An 18,293-nucleotide genomic window follows, 5' to 3' on the forward strand; every position below is an offset into this window, starting at 1 on the left:
AAATTCGGTTGTGTAAGACTGAATGTGTAGGATATAAACTGTAGTAACACAGTGATCAGGCATAATATTATGACCACTCCTGCAATTTAATGCAATGTAATACAGTGGCTCTGCCATGAATTCTACTTTTACAATGTTATAAATTCTCAGTATTTAGGTTGAAACTGTCATAAAGCTGATAATTCTATGTGTTTATTATTGAGGTCAAAGTGGGTAGTGCAGTCGTACTGAAGTGCATTATAGGAAGAGATGGTTCTGGTTGTTTTGGTCACCTCTTGTAAAAAGAATGAGGAAACTCACAGCTTCAAAGTCATGGGTACCTGCATGTACAGACACAAGGAGGGCAGGAGCAAAAAGACAAAGATATTGTCATGCAATAGTGACTTATATTGTAAATGCATGGATAGGAGAAAAGAGGAGTTGAAAAGAGCTCAGTGCATTAAGGGGTTTTCCAGCAATCTGAGCCTATAGCAGCATAACTAAAAGCTAGTCAAGAGTCACCAAAAGGCTCTTTCACACATTCACTAGAATCCTGAAATTATTCTGAATGGTGTCTGTGAGAATGCAAATGTCAGAGTGAGACGCCACCGACATTATCCTGATTTTATCCTGGGAGCCGCCTGGCACAATGTTCATATTGTGTGTGTGAACCATGTGTGCAACACAGTGCTCTTTCCCAAATTGTCTGGAGGATTTAAAGTGAGGGAATGGGTGTGTTGACAACAGCAAAACACTGTTTCTCACAGCCTAGGTTTTCTATCATGTTTTACCCGTGAGGATGCTGTGTGTGAAACGTGACTCCAGAGTCCGGGGCTGATTTCTGTGGGCACTATCCAGAGTGCATATATGAAGCAGGCTTAAGCCAAGTCTAACTATAAGCTTCTCCAAAAAAAAAAACTAAAAAAACTAAAAACGTTTTAAGCCTAGTCTTCAAAGTAGAAAGCTTATCTTCCTATCAAATCTAAACTAGGAGCTGGTTCCATTGGAGCTTGATAGATAAAGGCCCTGCTTCCCATTGCTAATTTAGGATTTCTAAGAACCACAATTAGACCTGCATTCTGAGAAGAAAGTGCTAAACTGGGATAACACAATGCAAGGAGGTCATTACGGGCTTTGTACATGAGGATAAGGGTTATGTTTTTCTGGAATTTTTTGGGTAGCTAATGCAAATAAGAAGCAAATGCTGGCAACTAACTTTTCTCTTGCTAACTTTTCTGACTGGAATTCTTGAAATGAGTTATTGCTGCACATCATTCCTTTGCTCTAGCTTTTTCATAGACTTTGAAGGCGGGGATTGAATATTGGAAGTTTGTAGTTGTCTAAAACCCTAAAGTCTATATAAATGTTAAAGTCACCTTTCCATGCACTGAGATCTACTTTACATAATTATCTTCTTATTTTTTTTCTTGAAACTGGCTTTGTACATACATAACACATACTACATACCAAATTTCCGTAACTATACTGGTTTCCTATTGCTAAAACATGTTAAATTGTTCTTTTGGTTACATGTACTGATAGTGAATGCTTTCACAAAATATCTACTGGAAGCCTGAATGAGAAACAACTATTGAGCCTTAATATGTATGCTTAGCTTTCCTTCCCTTGCTTTCTGATTGCTGTCTCTCTTCATGCTAAAGAACAGAAAAAATATTCTCCTCTTATCTGTCATTTTTTTGGATTCTCTCCTGTGTCCGTGTGTGAGGGATTACAGTGAAATGTGAGACGAGGGGATGCATAAGAGAGCTGCATTTATTACGTCAAGTACCTTTTTACTAGGGACAATCATAATCATACATTTCCCAGCCCACAGTCCTTGTATCATTTGGGCTGCTCTCATTTTGTCATAAAGAGGGTGGTGAGAAGTGTACAGCTCAGGGTCTTTTGGTTTCCTGCTGGTGGGGGCTGGTTTTGTGTCACATTTTATTTTCATAAAAGAACTCAAGCCAGAATTATACATCTGTCTGGGAAGAGACATCTTAACATGCGACTTCCAATCAAATAAATGTTGGTACAATAATAAAAAACTAATTGTGATACTTTTAAATAAATTTTGTCACTAACTCAGGACAGTCCTTCAAATTTTTCTCTCCCTCCCTCTACCTCGCTTTAATGCAAGTCTCCAATTTCAATCTCTCTACTTCCTTTTGTTCTCTGTCGTGCTCTCGCACATCCCCCTCATGCTTTCCTTCAGAATGTGTCTCTCCCCTGGTTACTCTCTGTGATACAGGTGCATAATGTGTGCTGGCTGTCCTGTCCAGCTTGCACTGTGTCTCTCTGCTCAGTCTAAAGGGGCTGATAAGGCCAGATGGCTCTCTGCTTTGTAAGCCCGTGAAGCGAGTAATGCAGTGGAGCAGACCCTCCAGGCTAAACACTTTCTGCATCTTGTGTGGGTGAAATGGGTAAGTATGTGTGTGTGTGTGTGTGTGTGTGTGTGTGTGTGTGTGTGTGTGTGTGTGTGTGTGTGTGTGTGTGTGTGTGTGTGTGTGTGTGTGTGTGTGTGTGTGTGTGTGTGTGTGTGTGTGTGTGTGTGTGTGTGTTAGGGTATTGCTGTCCTTGTTAGAACCAGTTTTGGTTGAGACTTTCTCACTGTTGATGTCTTGTAAAGTGAGGTCTTCTGTCCTTCCGGCTGCTGCCTTTACCTTTGTGTTTGTTCAGCATATCATCTGTAGTGATGATCTCACACATCACACACCTCAAAATGAAACCATACAATCTATAAGCATTTCTTTTTAGGTTTTTCAGTGTGGGGAGTTTTTCAGAGCACAGCACACTTTTATAACTGAATAATGAGATCATCCTCTAGTTCATCCAGTGGCTCAAAAGTACTTGAGTCTGGATGATGTTCATTAAATGAATGATTATGTGAAGTATAGATAAAAAGGACTCAGCAAATACAAAAAAAAAAAAAAAACCTCATACTTTAATCAATAATTTGATCAATAATTGCAGTGTACAAAGAAGACTAAAGGCCCTATTTATGCTGTACTAATGCTGTGACAAGTTCAAGCTCCCATATGCTGTTTTGGTTCTTGTACAGGCAGAAGCAAAAGTAGTAGGTGAAGAAGAATATATCTCAGAGGGTGTGGCAATTAGTAAATCTCATTATTATCTTATTATCCTATTTGCTTAGCTGATCAAAGAGAAGCATGACCTTAACAAATGAAAAGATTATTTTTCAGAAAATAAAATACTGTAAGCCTCGATTCCAAAAAATATGTTTCTATGTAAGTATACTGCAAATATGATTTTGTTTTTTAGGGAATGTCATCACTGAATGGATTATGAATGAATTAAATGCTAAATGGAAAATTAGTTGTCAGAAGGGGACAAGCGTACAAAGCACACAAGCGTCACACCAAAGAACGTTTAAGTTACAAAATCAATGTTTTTTAAGAAACTTTGTAATATGTAAAGGTTTATAAACAGATCCTTTCTATACATTTAACCAAACACTCAATAACACTGTAGTCAGACAAACTGGATATTGTGTGGAATCATTTTTTTTAATAGGTTCGGTATCAACCTACTTGCAACACAGCATTTCTACGAATTGTCAACAATTCATTATGTTCATAGAAAACAGAGTCTGGTTATTTAAAAGCAAACAACATAATATTATTCCCATACAAACAAAATTTGAGTTTGCAGTTGTTTTCTCTATACTGCACATATCACTTTTAGATGAGCTGTACATATTGTTGTATGGTGCAGTGTAGCACCATGTGAACACACATGGTGCAGGTACATACAACTTTGAAGTTGGTAATGTGTTTTTGATGAAAACTGTCCTCAGTAAAAACCAGTCATTGGCTAAAATATCTAAATATACCTATGTCTTATTTACCTTGAATGGGCCTTTAGTGTTCACGTCAGGAGTGCAGTTTTGTTATTGCACCACACAACCACACTGAGCCATCACGATCCAACAAGTCCTTTACCTTAAAGCCCGTTTAGGCTATTCATCCCTATGCTCTCTTTAAGGACTTAGGACCATTTGTCTTATCCAAACTTGTTCTCCCTTTGGTTAGAAACTAATAGGACCAATGGTATATTGAAGTGTAAATAGAACCTAATACTACAAATTTTGTGTGGGTCCTACCATGTAATTCTATCAATAACAGTGAGAACCTAGAAAGAAAAACTGTACATGCTCAGACTCACTATTCTTTTAACCAAAGACAGTACCACTTCTGCATTTATAGAGGCAAAAATTCTGTGGCACCGAACTTTTTATCGGATAGGGGTAAGGTCCCTTTGGAATAGTGACAGGTACAACTGTGTGTCATCAGCATAACGACGGTAGAATATATTGTTTACAAATTATGCAGCCGAGAGGCAGCAATCAAGCAAGTATTTATTGCTGAGGGACAGTGTTGACAATATTGGATTCACCTCCCATTCACACGCAGGAAATTGCTGTCCCTTTTAAGTAGGATGCAAATCAGTCTAGTACTAAAGCAGTCAGCTTGTGGCTGGTGCGGTAGAAATTACAGATGCTGGTCATCAGATACACTGCTGCCATAATAAACAGGCCAAACGAGAAGATAGAGGCTACTGAGATAAAGACAAGGAAGCTCTTCACCATATATGTTGGGTTTCACTCCTAATCCAGCATCCTGAGATTGTACACAAAGGAAAGACTGGCTAAGGACTAGTGAGCTTTAAAACTACTTACCAGGATGAAACAAGAAAGATTCATGAAAACATCAGGAAGTGATGGCATGCTTACTGAATACCTCAAGCAGAAGAAACATGAGGGCCAAGAGAAGGAAGTTTAGGAACCATCATGAAATGACAAATCCCTGCATGATTTTGGTGCTGATATTAAAAAAGTCCTACTGGCTGCTGGATACTCCAGATACGGAATGGACAAAGATGCCCCTGAGACAATCCAGCACATAACAGCAGGGTACAAGCTGTTAGCAGCGAGGACATTACCAAGTGGATAGCATAATGTACAGAAACATATATGCTGCGAATAGCCTAGAGGTTCCAAGTTCAAAATGGGGTTTACCTCTTACTAAACTAAGATCCCATGGGAATTTCGGATACAGACTAGCAAACTGTCAATGGCCAACTGACTGTACATAGCAGCAGTGGACAAACTTAAGATTAAGGCCTTACTGATAGATGTAGCAATCCTAAATAATGGCAACATCAGGTAGAAGGAACACGAGAAGCTCAAAAAATAACTGGAGCTGAAAGTAGAGCAAGAAATATGAAAGAAGTTGAAGGCAGAAGTGGTCCCAATGGTCACTGGAACATTTGGGGCTGTGAACCCCAAACTGATAGAGTGGCTCCAGCATCGAATTCCAGAAACAACATTTGAGATGTCTGTCCAGAAGATTGAAGTCCTAGCAACAGGTGACATATTAGGACCCTCGAACCCAAAAGCGTGAGTGGGATTTATCACCACATATGTAATAAATCCTTCAGCTGGAATACTCACTGAAGAGCTTGGACTAAGTTTTTCCAAAACCTGTTTGGAAAACAGCATTAGTCTATAAAAGATTGTGGCATCACAGTAATCCTTCATTGTCTTCAGTATAATTGTTCAAGATGATCTTAGCATTGCATTGTATAAATAAACCAAATTACAGAGCATTCAGAAAGTTTTCAGACCCCCTTTTTTCAATTTTGTTATGTTGCACACTGATACGACAATCCTTCCAATTCTATTTTATCTCATTAATCTAGTGAAAACAGAATTTTAGAAATGTCAGTAAATTTATTAAAAGGAAAAAATTGAAATGTCACTCAATATTAAGAGATTAATATCACAAACAGTCTCAATACAAAGGCCGTTATTGAACATATTTAGACTGTTTGCAACAACATTTGAAATTTAGCTCAGGTGCCTCCCATTTCTCTTGACTCTTGCTGAAATGTTTCTACACCTTGACTGAAGTCCAATTGTTGCAAATTAAATTACGTGGACATGATTTGGAAAGGCACACGCATCTCTATAGAAGGTCCTAGAGCTGATAATGCTTACTGTATCAGAACAAAAGCCATGAGGTCAAACAAATGCCTGCAGAGCTCAGAAACAGGATTACTACAAGGCACATATCTGGGGAAGGCTACAAAAAAAAATTTTGCTGCACTGCTGGTTCCCAAGAGTGCAGTGGCCTCCATAATTCCCAAATGGAAGAAGTTTGGAAAAACCAGGATTTGGCCAACCAAGGTCTCCTTTGCCAAACTTAAAATAAGCACATATCTCTTACTGCAAATTAGGCATTTCCTTCTAAATTATTGAGGTACTTTCATACAGCGAGTGCTTGTCACTGTGGGTTTTGGAATCTGTGGCTCCCTTACCATAACTCTTAACCCTGCACCAGATGTGCTAACACTACCTTCAATGGTGTCATGGTCATAGTAACACAATTATGTGAACCTATAACATTACACAACAACGTGACTTGACTTCTTTCACTCTGATCACAATTAATATGCCAAGAAGAGGTCATTTGAAAATAACACATTTGGTTTTGGGGCATTTTCTGAAAACACTGATGCTGTCTCACATAAGTGCTTTTTATCCATAGCTTCATTACGTTTTATGACAGCACTGATACAACTTTCTCTGCATTATCTCCACCTCAGGTGTTATCCGCACAGCGCTGTCCAACATGGACCGTGAGACCAGGGACCACTACGCTGTGGTGATTCAGGCCAAAGACATGGCTGGCTCGGTTGGAGGACTGTCGGGATCCACTACTGTCAATATAACCCTCACTGATGTCAATGATAACCCTCCAAAGTTTCCACAGAGTAAGTGATCCCACCCAAGTGGTACCAAACACCACCATGTAGTGGATGGTATTAGCATGGACCATATTGAGAAAGTAGTTCAATTATACACAGCTTTACTTTTAACTACGTAGACTAGACAATCTTGTAATTTTATTCTGAGAATAGAGCCTAAATGCATCATCAGTGTTTGAATCGTGTTGGGAATAAATAATCTTTTGCCTAGGTTGCAATGCTGTATGATTGATGACTCAGTTTTTACAGTAATCTGATTGCTCACTGTTACCAGCTTAACCTGCTATGGAACAGATATGATATTTGAGAATGAAACAATTACACCAACATTGTTACAGGGGTATCTCAAAATATTCATTACTCACATACACCCAAAGTCCCCATCGTTCTCCTCTCTCTATACATCAGCTGTTGCTATGGTTTTCTTAGATGTTATTTGTAAAAGTTCAATTAAATACAAGAGAAACCAGGTCAAATCTCATCCATGCATCTTACACAAAAACAAGAGGACAGACTGGGATAAACAGAGCCTTAGCTTGTAATATGTCAAATTAATGTTTGGGATGATAAATGCCACACTAAAGGGCTTTTGCTAATGTAGCCAGGGGAAATTAGGTGACACAAAAGATATTATAACTGGGGGTCCTGCAACTTCAGTTGAACAACAACAACAAAAAAAAACAAAAAAGAAAAAAAAACAATGTAATAGAAATACACAGAAAATACAGCCAAACTATGGCAGTTTTAGGTTCATACATATAGACCCCCAAATAACCATTAGCTTGTAAGACACTTACACTCCAAATCAGCCACAGTAACTCTAAGGGAAACCCGGAAAAATACTATCTAACACATCTTCAATGTAAGACTTGTACTTCAGACCATTATTGTATGTACTATGTGCTATGTACTTAATGACAGAATGCAGATGCAACTTATTTAAAAGTTTTAATTGTGTACACTTTACCAGGACATATGCTTTGATTTACCAATTATTTCACACAATGGAGTCACATTACCAGATATCCTATGCAACTGTTTGGTTTCTCCATGCACAACCAGAAGAAAAACCCAGCAATCAATAAGCAGTGTCTTGGCAGAATAACTATGCCTTTTTCTGAAATCGTCCACTACTCACTACATAGTGTGTCTGTATAGTGTGTTTTGTAGTTCTGTACAAATGTTGAATGTGTCACGGCTGTGATGCTGACTCTTGTTGCCATGGTGATCATTACTATCTCGCCTCTCCATCCCCACGGTGCTGCCTAATCAGCGCCAACTTCCTACACCTGTCTCCTCCCCTTTCTATGCTACTGTTACCTGCTCGTTTCTGTCAGATCGTTTTCCTGTTCCTCGTGATCCAAGTTACCTGTTTTCTTTGGTGAGCTCTGTTTTTTTTACCCCCTCGTCTGGCCACCGGACCCAAATCTCCTCGGAGAACTTCTGCTCTGCACATTATCGTATTAAGAGACTTTTTACGCAACTTTACTCTTGTGGATTTAGTGTATTTTACACAAAACTGAAGACTGAAGTAGTCCTTTAATATCGTTTCTCTTCAGACACTTTTAGTAGCTACTTTTTATATTGGTTGTTTGTCGTTGCCTTTCTTTTTCCCTGATTGTTTCAGCCACCCTTAGTTCTCCTCCTCTTTTCTCCATCCTCGCATCTGTATTGGCGATCCTCTTCGCTGTAGAGAATAACTCACCACTAGTTCCCTCGTAAGAACTCCATCATCATAATTTAATGATGAGTTTTAAGCTATCATCCTTAGATTTTCCAAGCTTTACCTGCTCTTCCAGTCTGTCAGGATCCCCAACTTCACTTCCTCCCCCATGACTTTTATTTTGCAGCCACTTCCTGTTTCCCGGTACCATCACATTCTTTTCCGCTTTACTAATCACCGGTAATCAGTTTCACCTGCTCTCGCCGCTCTGCCAAATGGTTGAACCCTCGTCAGGCCAGGTGGGCCCTCTTCTTTGGTAGATTCGTCTTCACCCTTTCCTACTGCCCAGGTTCAAAGAACTGCAAGGCAGATGCCTTATCCACATGCACGACCCAGATGGCCAGCCTCAGGACCCTGACTACATTTTACTTTCTTCTGTTCATCTCGCCGCAGCCAAAGTTGACCTCAAAAGGGAGGTCATTCAAGCCCTCGCCCAAGCACCAGCACCTTCTGTCTATTCTCCTCTTCTCCTCAATGTTCCCGAGCGTGCTCAGGCCAAGACTCCTAAACATTTCCCCAAATGTTTCCTCCGCCCTTTACCTATCCCAAAGAGACCATGGTCCCACATATCAATAGAGTGTGTCACTGGACTTTCCAGCCTTCATCAGAGTTCATAGTTGCTATCCACGGTTCGGACCACACTACATTTGTTGACCTGACTCTGCCTGTTGCACTCTAGTTAGTCTTGTCTCTTGTTTTGACTCCATATACCACAAGTCAGTGCTAAGTACTCATCTGTGTGTCCTCCCTCATAGACTGGAGATCAGCGCCATCTAGCGAGTCGTAGGACTTGCCACATCATCATCCTGCTTTGCGAACAATAACATTCTATAATAAACTTTATTAGAACTGAGAAGTTGTGTCAAGCACCTTATTGTGTCCAATCCTAAAACTAGCATATTACACGGTACCCTCTATAAACACCCCTCGCCCCCCTGTTAGTCAACATGTCCCATCACCACTTATATTTCATAAACTATACCTTGCCTTCCAACTCCTTCTCTTTTAAAACTTGATAGAATGGCTAGAATGGCCACTACATAGTCCACTCAAAGTTTCCCCCAATGAAACACTAAAAGTACTGTACGTGGCATGTGCAATACTTTCTGCTAGCAATCCCACAATGCAATGCTTCCCATTTTAGAGATTAGACAATTACTCTTCCCCATCATATCTGCAAGTTTTTTTTGTTTTTGTTTTTGTTTTTTTTTGTCGCTTTGGCTTATCCCTTGGGTTCAGGGTTGCCACAGCGGATCATTGTCTGCATGTTGATGGAAGAGTTTTTACTCCGGATGCCCTTCCTGACGCAACCCTCCCCAATTTCTACTTGGCTTGGTCCAGCACTGCTGGAATAAAATAATCATTAGTGCATACAATGTACTGTTTTGAGTTCTGACCTATGCTGCTATAGGCTTAGACCAGTGGAAGACCCACTCCTTGATGCACTGAGCTCCTTTCCTCATCCTGACCCTCTCCTCTCACTCCACATTTGTCACCACTGTATGACATTAATTCTGTTTTCTCCCATAGTTGTCTTTCTCCTTCTCTGTCTACCTGTCTCTGTCCCTTTCTGCATGTGTCCCCAGTTTTGGAGCTGTGTGTTTCTCCAGTGTGCAGCTGTTGGTCCTACCAACCTGCCCGGTGTTTTGTTGTTGCTTTTTTCTTTTCTCTCTTCACTTTCCACTCACCCCAACCAATCAAGGCAGAAACCGCCCACCCTGAGCCTGGTTCTACTGGAGGTTTCTTCTGTTAAAAGGAGTTTTTCCTCTTCACTGTTGCCTAGGGCTTGCTCAAGGGGGGATTTGTTGGGTTTTCTCTACATATCTTTATAGTCTTGACTTATTCTGTAAAGTGCCTTGAGATAACTTTGATGTGAATTGGTGCTATATAAATAATGTTGGATTGACATGACATAATTCTTGCTTCTAGTTTCTGATGACAAATCTGATGATATCTTCTGAGAATGCTAAATGTTCTATATTTCATATGCACTCCTGTTTTACCAAATACAGTGCATCCAGAAAGTATTCCCAGCACTTAACTTTTTCCACAGCTGAATAAAATTCATTATTTTCCTTAATATTATACAAACAATACCTCAAAACAACAATGTGTAGTAATAGTTTGTAAATGTAATAGTTTTTTTGAAACTTATTTAAAAATAAAAAACAATCACATGTACATTTGTATTCATGGACTGTGAAACTCAAAATTGAGCTCTGCTGCCTCCTGTTTCCTCTGATCACCTCTGGTTGATGTTACTACTACTCGATTGGAGTCCACCTGGGGGAATTTCAGTTGATTGGACATGATTTGGAAAAGCATACACCTGTCTACATATTAGATTTAATGAACACAATATTGTAATGTTGTGTTGCAGAGAGCTACCAGCTGTACGTACCAGAGCTTGCTCCAATTGGGAAAGCAGTGGGTCGGATCAGAGCCAATGATGAAGATGAAGGAGAAAATGCTGAAATGACCTATAGCATCACTAATGCAGATGCAGGAGCCATCTTCACCATCACGACTGATGCAGACCACAGGGAGGGAATAATTTCCCTCAAGCAGGTATGAATTAGAGAGCGATGAAAACGCACAGATTAGATGATGCTTGGTAAATAATGTGTTGGAAGTATGACCTGTGAGGGTCACTGTAACAGGCCAGAACAGAAGATTTCTTTTTTGCCTTTTGATGACAGTTTGACCACGCTCACAATGCGAGAAGGATGCAATGCAGCAAATCCAAAGCTCTAGTTGAAATGCTGTCACTGGCTTGTTACCACTAGAAAAAAAAATCAGCTCAGTACTAATTACACTAATAACTTCCTACTAAACAACAGCGTGAGCTACATATGTCTATTTTATGTCCAAATCGTATGCTCAAAATTGGTTCCCTGAATAGCCAGAATAAGAATTCTTCTGTCTGTTCGGGAAGGCCTCATATTGATGAATGAAAGTTTTAGCAATTTTGCTTTTGGAGCATCGTGTAAACATCAAACTTATTCATTTATTTAAATTATTGGACATCTACAGAGGTTCTAAAACTGGTGAATGTTGTAAAATGTCTTTTTAGCATGTCTTGTGCAGATTGCATTTTAGATGTTTTGGTAATGTTGCATTTAGAGTAAGTTATTTGGCAAATGGTTTTAGCCAAAGATGTACAACAGAAAACACACAACCAAAAACACAGACAGACTGTAGAGAAACACCAGGAGCAACTCAGTAAAAATGCTCTGACATATGAACCAGAAAAGTAAAAATGGAACCACTGATGATGATGCAATTGATGAACGACCTGCTCCACCTGCTGAGCTAAAGCAACTCACATTTTCTAGGTGCAGAATCCAAAGACAACAGAGGCTGACTCTGCAGACAACTTTGTTTAAAATCTGTTTTTCACGTCTACTTACTTCCAAAAATGGTCCCTTTCCGAAGTCTAAAACCTGAACCCGTACAGGATGCTAGTGGATTTTCTCATTTAGATGTTTAGAGTCAGCAATATTTAGCCTAAAGGAGATGTTGGAACCTTTGTTTATGTCCAATAGAAAATGTTCTAAAAAATGTTCATTTGGAACCTTGTGTGGATGTGTAAAAAACATCTTCAGAATTTAACATCCCAAAGACATTTGTTGGACATCACACACACAACAAAGAATTAACAAAGACATACTACACCGATCAGGCATAACATTATTACCACCTGTGCACTGTAATACAATTTAATACAGTGGCTCTGCCTTGAATTCTACTTTTACACGGTTATAGTTTTTCAGTGTTTATGTTGGTTCTAAAGTTAGAACAACCCTATTTAAAATGAATGACGTTGCCTAATCATTAGAACACCTCTTCGTATAATGCACTCAACTACCCACTTTGACCTCAGTAATAAACACATATAAATATGGTAGATACCATTTATACCATGGTATAAATAAACATGGTAGAGCTATGACCTTTCTGACAGTTTCAGCCTAAAAACTAAACCCTAACTAGTGGCCCCCAGTAAGTGCTGGCCAGCTGCATAGCAGCTCCCCTATAGGTGTGTTAGTGCATATATGAATGTGAGTGTGAATGGGTGAATAAGCACTGTAAAGTGTAAAGGACCATTTAAAATTTAAAATATGTGCGGTATAAAACATCCACATATTTAACAAATATTAGATTTCTCTAGACGTCTAAATTAGGGGCTATCCCAATGTACAGATGTGATACTTGTTTAAGACATCTATCAATGTCTATTTAACATTGTGGACGGACATCTAACTTTTGAGAAAAATGGTCGTCCTCCTGGCACTGCTTTAAATTTTATGTATATCCAAAAGAGGCCTTGACAGAATGTTCAAATGTTGTTGCTATTACATTGGTCCACAGATTGGGGAATGGGGTCCTTATTAGGCGTCTACGGAAGCTTTATTAGACGTCTAATCAAATCTAAACAAAGAAGTTTGTGGGGCTGATGGGTGCTTATGGTAAAGTGATGCTGTTCTAATAAGTGTCTCATAACATATGGTTATTTACTGATATGTATCGCCCCTGGGTGTGAACGTGAAAGGTTTGTCTCCTTAGGTCAGTGCAGGACACTGCGGCTGGTCCAGTGACAGCTGGTACCAGCTTTGACATTACCTGATTGAAATGGTGATCTGGTGTAGTATATTAAGGCTGTGGGAATCATTGCGTGTGTATTTAATTTTCAGAGGCCAGGCTACATGCTGATATTAAAATAACAGAATATATTACAGTCTACAAAGAGACTACAGTCTTTTTAATTTTAAACAATTGTTTTAAATACGTAAAACTATAAAAACAAAACAAAAAATACGGTAGTCAGGCAAACTAGATGCTTTACTGCAAGATGGGCTATTTCTGAGAAAATATGTTGTCTGGGCAGGGCTGATGCATGCACTTCTGGCACTCTATCGCCTCTTGATATCTTATGTACCATACCAGCAATAAAACACAAGCCAACATGCCAGCATATTTTATAATTAAATAATACCAATGCATATTTCTCCTTTAGCTACACCACTGTCCATAAAACACAATAGTAAATAAATGAGAGATATGCATCAGCTGCTTGGCAAATATATTTATATATATAAATTCAAACACATTTGCTGCATAAAACAGTTGCTGTTATGTTACTAGAAAGAGCTTTTACAGTTGTAGTAGAAACATAACTTTTGAAAGACGGGGTTGATGTGTCATACTTATCAGAAACAATTGTAAAATGCTGCAAACAGGTTTTAACAGCAAAACAACAAACGTAGATTTGATGATCTGACATTCTGTGACAGGACTGAATTGCCAGCATTTCTCAAGCACCACAGAACAGTGTCCTTTTCAATATACTGAACTGTTGAGGAAATGGTATTGGATGAAATTCAGCATGCATGGCCAACAAGTTTCAAGCAATCAGAAATCCTTAGGGAGAGTCAGGTGTATGGAGCTTATTTGATGCAATAAATATTTGTATCTGTATTTCATGATATGAACATTTAAATGCATTGTAAATAAAATTTGTACTTGTATTTAAGTATTTAGATTTTTGTGCACAAAGACACTATTTCAAATACAAATCTTGTTTGGAAAATACAAATCTTAATACAAATACAATTTATGCATTTGTGGATCTCGAGTTGTGCATTTGCAGATCTCATCGTGTGGATGCGAATCTTCTCACACACAAATCTGTTTTGCACTATTTTGCTTCATTGTCTTTGCATGGGTGAGGAGTTATACATTTGACGCTTGATGCGATACTTATTTGTATGTGTACTTTCTGATGTACAAATGTAAATGCAGTGCAAATTTTATTTGTAAATTTCTTGGTACAAAGTACAAATCTTGATTTACACATCTCTGGATCTCGAGTATATAATCTGTGGATCCAAATCCTATAAGCCACACTAATTTTTTTTTTTTTAAACTTTCCCTGGGGAAAGTGTGGAATCCACATGCGTATCAGTCAATACATGCGTATCAGTTCATGCCTTAATATGCACAAGATGGAGCTAACGTGCTAGCAGGACCTCCATGAAACAACTCAGCTAATGTGCAGGTGAGTTCATATTTAACAAACTAAACATCTTGAAGGAGTACGCAATTAGCATGGATGTGTAGTTTATTTCATGTCAATCTAAGTTTATTATTGACTACTGCCGTTTGCCAATGTGCAATCCGTTGTACTAACATTATCCTCACAATAACAAATCCAGTTATACCAAACAACAAAAGAAAATGGAATTGTTTTACAGACTTAAGTATGAGTAACCTAATTAGGTAATTCAAAGTTTGTGCTCTTAATTGACACTAACTGCAGCCGTCAGGACAGTGACAATTAAGTGTCCTTAGGAGGCAGTGTAGGATACAAAATATTTTTCTACTTAATTTGATTCGCTCTTTTGTACGCAGTGCACCATGTTCTATTTTGCCAGATAGAAAAGTTGAAGCCACGGTGGGTTAAGCACTAATACTGTCTCTCAGTTTCTTGAGATTCTATTAAAGAATACTACTTTCATAATTAACAGTTAATCTATACTTTCTGTCCCTAATGGAACATAATGCAAAAATCTGTTGGGGTTTTTTTTTATTAGTTATAGGCATTTAGTATTTCCAGATACACTCAAACTACAAAAGATAAATGTGAACTTGTCTTTAACAAAACTAATTTCATTTTCATTGTTACTTCTCTGTTTGATTTTTGAATAAATATTGTAGAGGAATATGCCAAACTCTATATCTATTTACTTTTGTGTTTGTTTTTGTTTAATATGAATTGCAGAGTGAAGTTGGGTTCCAGGATGCATTACATGAAGTCACAACCAACATCTGCGTTCTTTCCCAGAAGACCAAGGCTTCTGTTTCTCTGCACTGCAGTTATCTATGCTGTAACAATTCTGCACAGCTCTTCTCTGTACATTAGTGCTAGTTACTGATGTTTTATCCTTGCAAACAAGGGATTCAACACTGCTTTTCAGTAGCTCTTTGTACAGTCAGTTAGACATATTAATTACCTTAAATAAATAAATAGCTGATAAACATAAAACGATAAAACATTCTAAATCTAATCTTTTTCATCTTGATTATAATGTAATGTAACTTTTTTCCCCTTTTACAACATTTTACATAAGATGGTGCTACATATTTCATATACCCCCCAGATGAGAGCAGCCCTCTCTCTCCACCTCTGCCACTCCTAACCAAATCAGCATTCAGTTACTGACTGTGAGAAAGACTCATGATTTGTTTGCTTTGTAGAGATGAATGTTAAGTATCTAAATACTTTATGTATATAATTCACTGTAAACGTCGAGCACAACATGGCACAGGAGGAGTGAGAAGCCCTTTTATTTTACTATTTTTTTCTCCTGTTTTGTATTAGGAGCTTAAGTTATACATCATGTCTTTTATTTTGTGTATTTGTTTGGTTTGGGTAGGTAAAGATACAGTTTTTGCTAGAGCTTTTTGTTTGTTGTTTTGGGCACTGTTCATCTCTAAAGATAATAAATTACTACCACTTGGTTTTTGGAACACTTAGTTGGTTTCTCCTTGGGAAGGGAAGAGTGGGGGAGCACAGAGTGTTATGCCTAGGTTCCCCGAGACTAGGGGCATAACAAAGCCTTAAACGTGTTTACCGGTGAGTTAGTATGAAAATGGCAGCAAACACAGCAGCATTTAGTTTTTGCACATGGTGTTTATTGTTAGAGCAAATCTATGAGCGTTATATAGACAGCTTTTCCTTTTTATTGTTAAATCAAAGGTATAAGTAGTACAGATATTTATACAGTGTATCATTTGCAGGAGTACAAGTGGTCATAATGTAATGCCTGATTGGTTTACACTTAGAACGGTTTGCTCATTAGATGCAAACATATTGTGTTATGTTGCTCTCAGTTGGCTGTTAGTAATTATAAAGCGGTAAGCTTTAATATGGAGATGATTTTTTTGGTTGGTGTGTGAAATGTCTCCTCGGTTTGTCAATTCTGTTTTCTATTTTCCGAGCAGCCTCTGAACTATGAGAAGAAAAAAGTTCACACACTCAACATTGAAGGCTCCAACACTAACTCAGACCCCCGCTTCTCCCACCTGGGGCCATTTAAGGATTCTACATCACTGCGAGTCATTGTGGGGGATGTGGATGAGCCTCCTGTCTTCTCCATGGACTTCTACATTATGGATGTGTATGAAAATTCACCTTCTGGCACCCAGGTTGGCATTGTAACTGCCATGGACCCTGATAGCACCAACAGCGCTGTCAGGTAAGAAAAAAAAAAAAAAAAGTTAGTGATGTGTGTGTTTGTGTGTGTGTGTGTGTGTGTGTGTGTGTGTGTGTGTGTTTGTGTGTGTCCATGTGTATGGCTGGATGTATTTGGAATTCAGGTGTCCTGACAGAGAAAAGAGGCTTTGCTGTTGTGTCAGAGCTGTCTGACAATGAGTCACTGCATGTACAGCAGCAGCAAGCATTTTTTTGTTGCATTATCTGCTATGTAATTTGAGGTAATATAAACCACAGACACCAAAAAAGTTAAATCTGGAAAATTGGGACAAAACCTAATATTACATATTCTGAATATTTTCTAAAGTGCAGTATAATCTAAAGTCTGTGATTTTTCAAAATGTGACCTTGTTTCTGACAAAAGTACTATGTCGGTGTTTTTACTGAACAACTTGCCTGCAATACGCTCGGTTAATAGTCAGATAATGTTTACTGTTGTGTTATGTCACCATTTTATGACATTGAATTCATCAGGCACACACGGTGCAAAGTAGGAGTCAGCACGTATTCCATGTTAATGTGTAAAGCTATGAAAACGGCACTCTTGCTTAGCCTGCATTAGTTTAGAGCATCAGCTGTGGAGCTCAACAGAAATTAACTATATGTATATGCAACACAACATCCTGTATTGCTGGTGGATCAGCATCGAAAGATCTCGGCAGAAGCTTCAAATCACAACAACATTAGGGAGAAAAAACTTACTGTGCCTGTCCACAACTACCTGCATCTACACAGCTGCTGTTTTTGTAGCATTGGCATTTTCCCTGCTATGACCTGAACACTAACCTCTGTGATGCTGCAGTTTCGGATTATTATTCGAAGAAGGATTACCATTGTCAGTCAGGGATGATTGGACCAATGTCTGCCCCCTTGTGACTAACGTTTAAATCCTCCTCCAGACTCCAGACAAATATGTGATCAATAATGGTCATGAAGCTGCCATTGCCTGCGCGTACACTTGAGCTAACAAGAACTATATCTGTACCCTAAGGCCTCGGTTTGTCCTGCTACAATATCCACTCACTTTGAGGGGAAAGATGTTGCCTTGTTGGCAGCATGTCTCTTCTTCTTGTCCTTTTGGCTGTTCCGTTTCAGGGGTCACAACAGTGAATCTTGTATTAGGTTGTATTAGAATCAGGTATTAGGTTGCATTTCTGGATGCAGTGTTGGACCGTGTAAAGTGACAACAGTTTTCCCAGGTACTGACATGGTCACAGTGCTCCATGTGAGTACAATTTTCATCGTAAAATAATGGTTTCCACCTAGAACCTCAAACATCATACATCCATTATCTATAAACACTTATCCTGCATAGGGTCATAGGGGGTTGGAGCCTATCCCAGTTGTCATAGGGCGAGAGGCCACCCTGAACATGTCTCCAGTCTCTTTCAAGGCCAACACAGGCGGTTACACACAAACAACAATTTACACTCACATTTACACCCACAGGCTATTTAGTGTCACCAATTAGCCTAACATACATGTCTTCAGAGTACCTGGATGAAACCCACACAACCACAGGGAGAA

General features: G+C 38.8%; 1 protein-coding gene across 2 annotated transcripts in view; it reads left to right on the plus strand.

Moving 5' to 3' along the window:
* The window catches only part of LOC137098586 (cadherin-18-like), a 130,654-nt gene that overhangs the window by 78,396 nt on the left and 33,965 nt on the right, over positions 1-18,293 (plus strand). For both annotated transcript variants that reach the window (XM_067474979.1, XM_067474980.1), the window contains exons 5-7: positions 6,607-6,774; positions 10,872-11,059; positions 16,496-16,749. In XM_067474979.1, the coding sequence (XP_067331080.1) occupies positions 6,607-6,774; positions 10,872-11,059; positions 16,496-16,749 (610 nt within the window). The remainder of the gene's footprint in view (positions 1-6,606; positions 6,775-10,871; positions 11,060-16,495; positions 16,750-18,293) is intronic.

The sequence above is a fragment of the Channa argus genome, chromosome 14 (genome assembly GCF_033026475.1).
Source record: "Channa argus isolate prfri chromosome 14, Channa argus male v1.0, whole genome shotgun sequence".
NCBI lineage: Eukaryota > Metazoa > Chordata > Actinopteri > Anabantiformes > Channidae > Channa > Channa argus.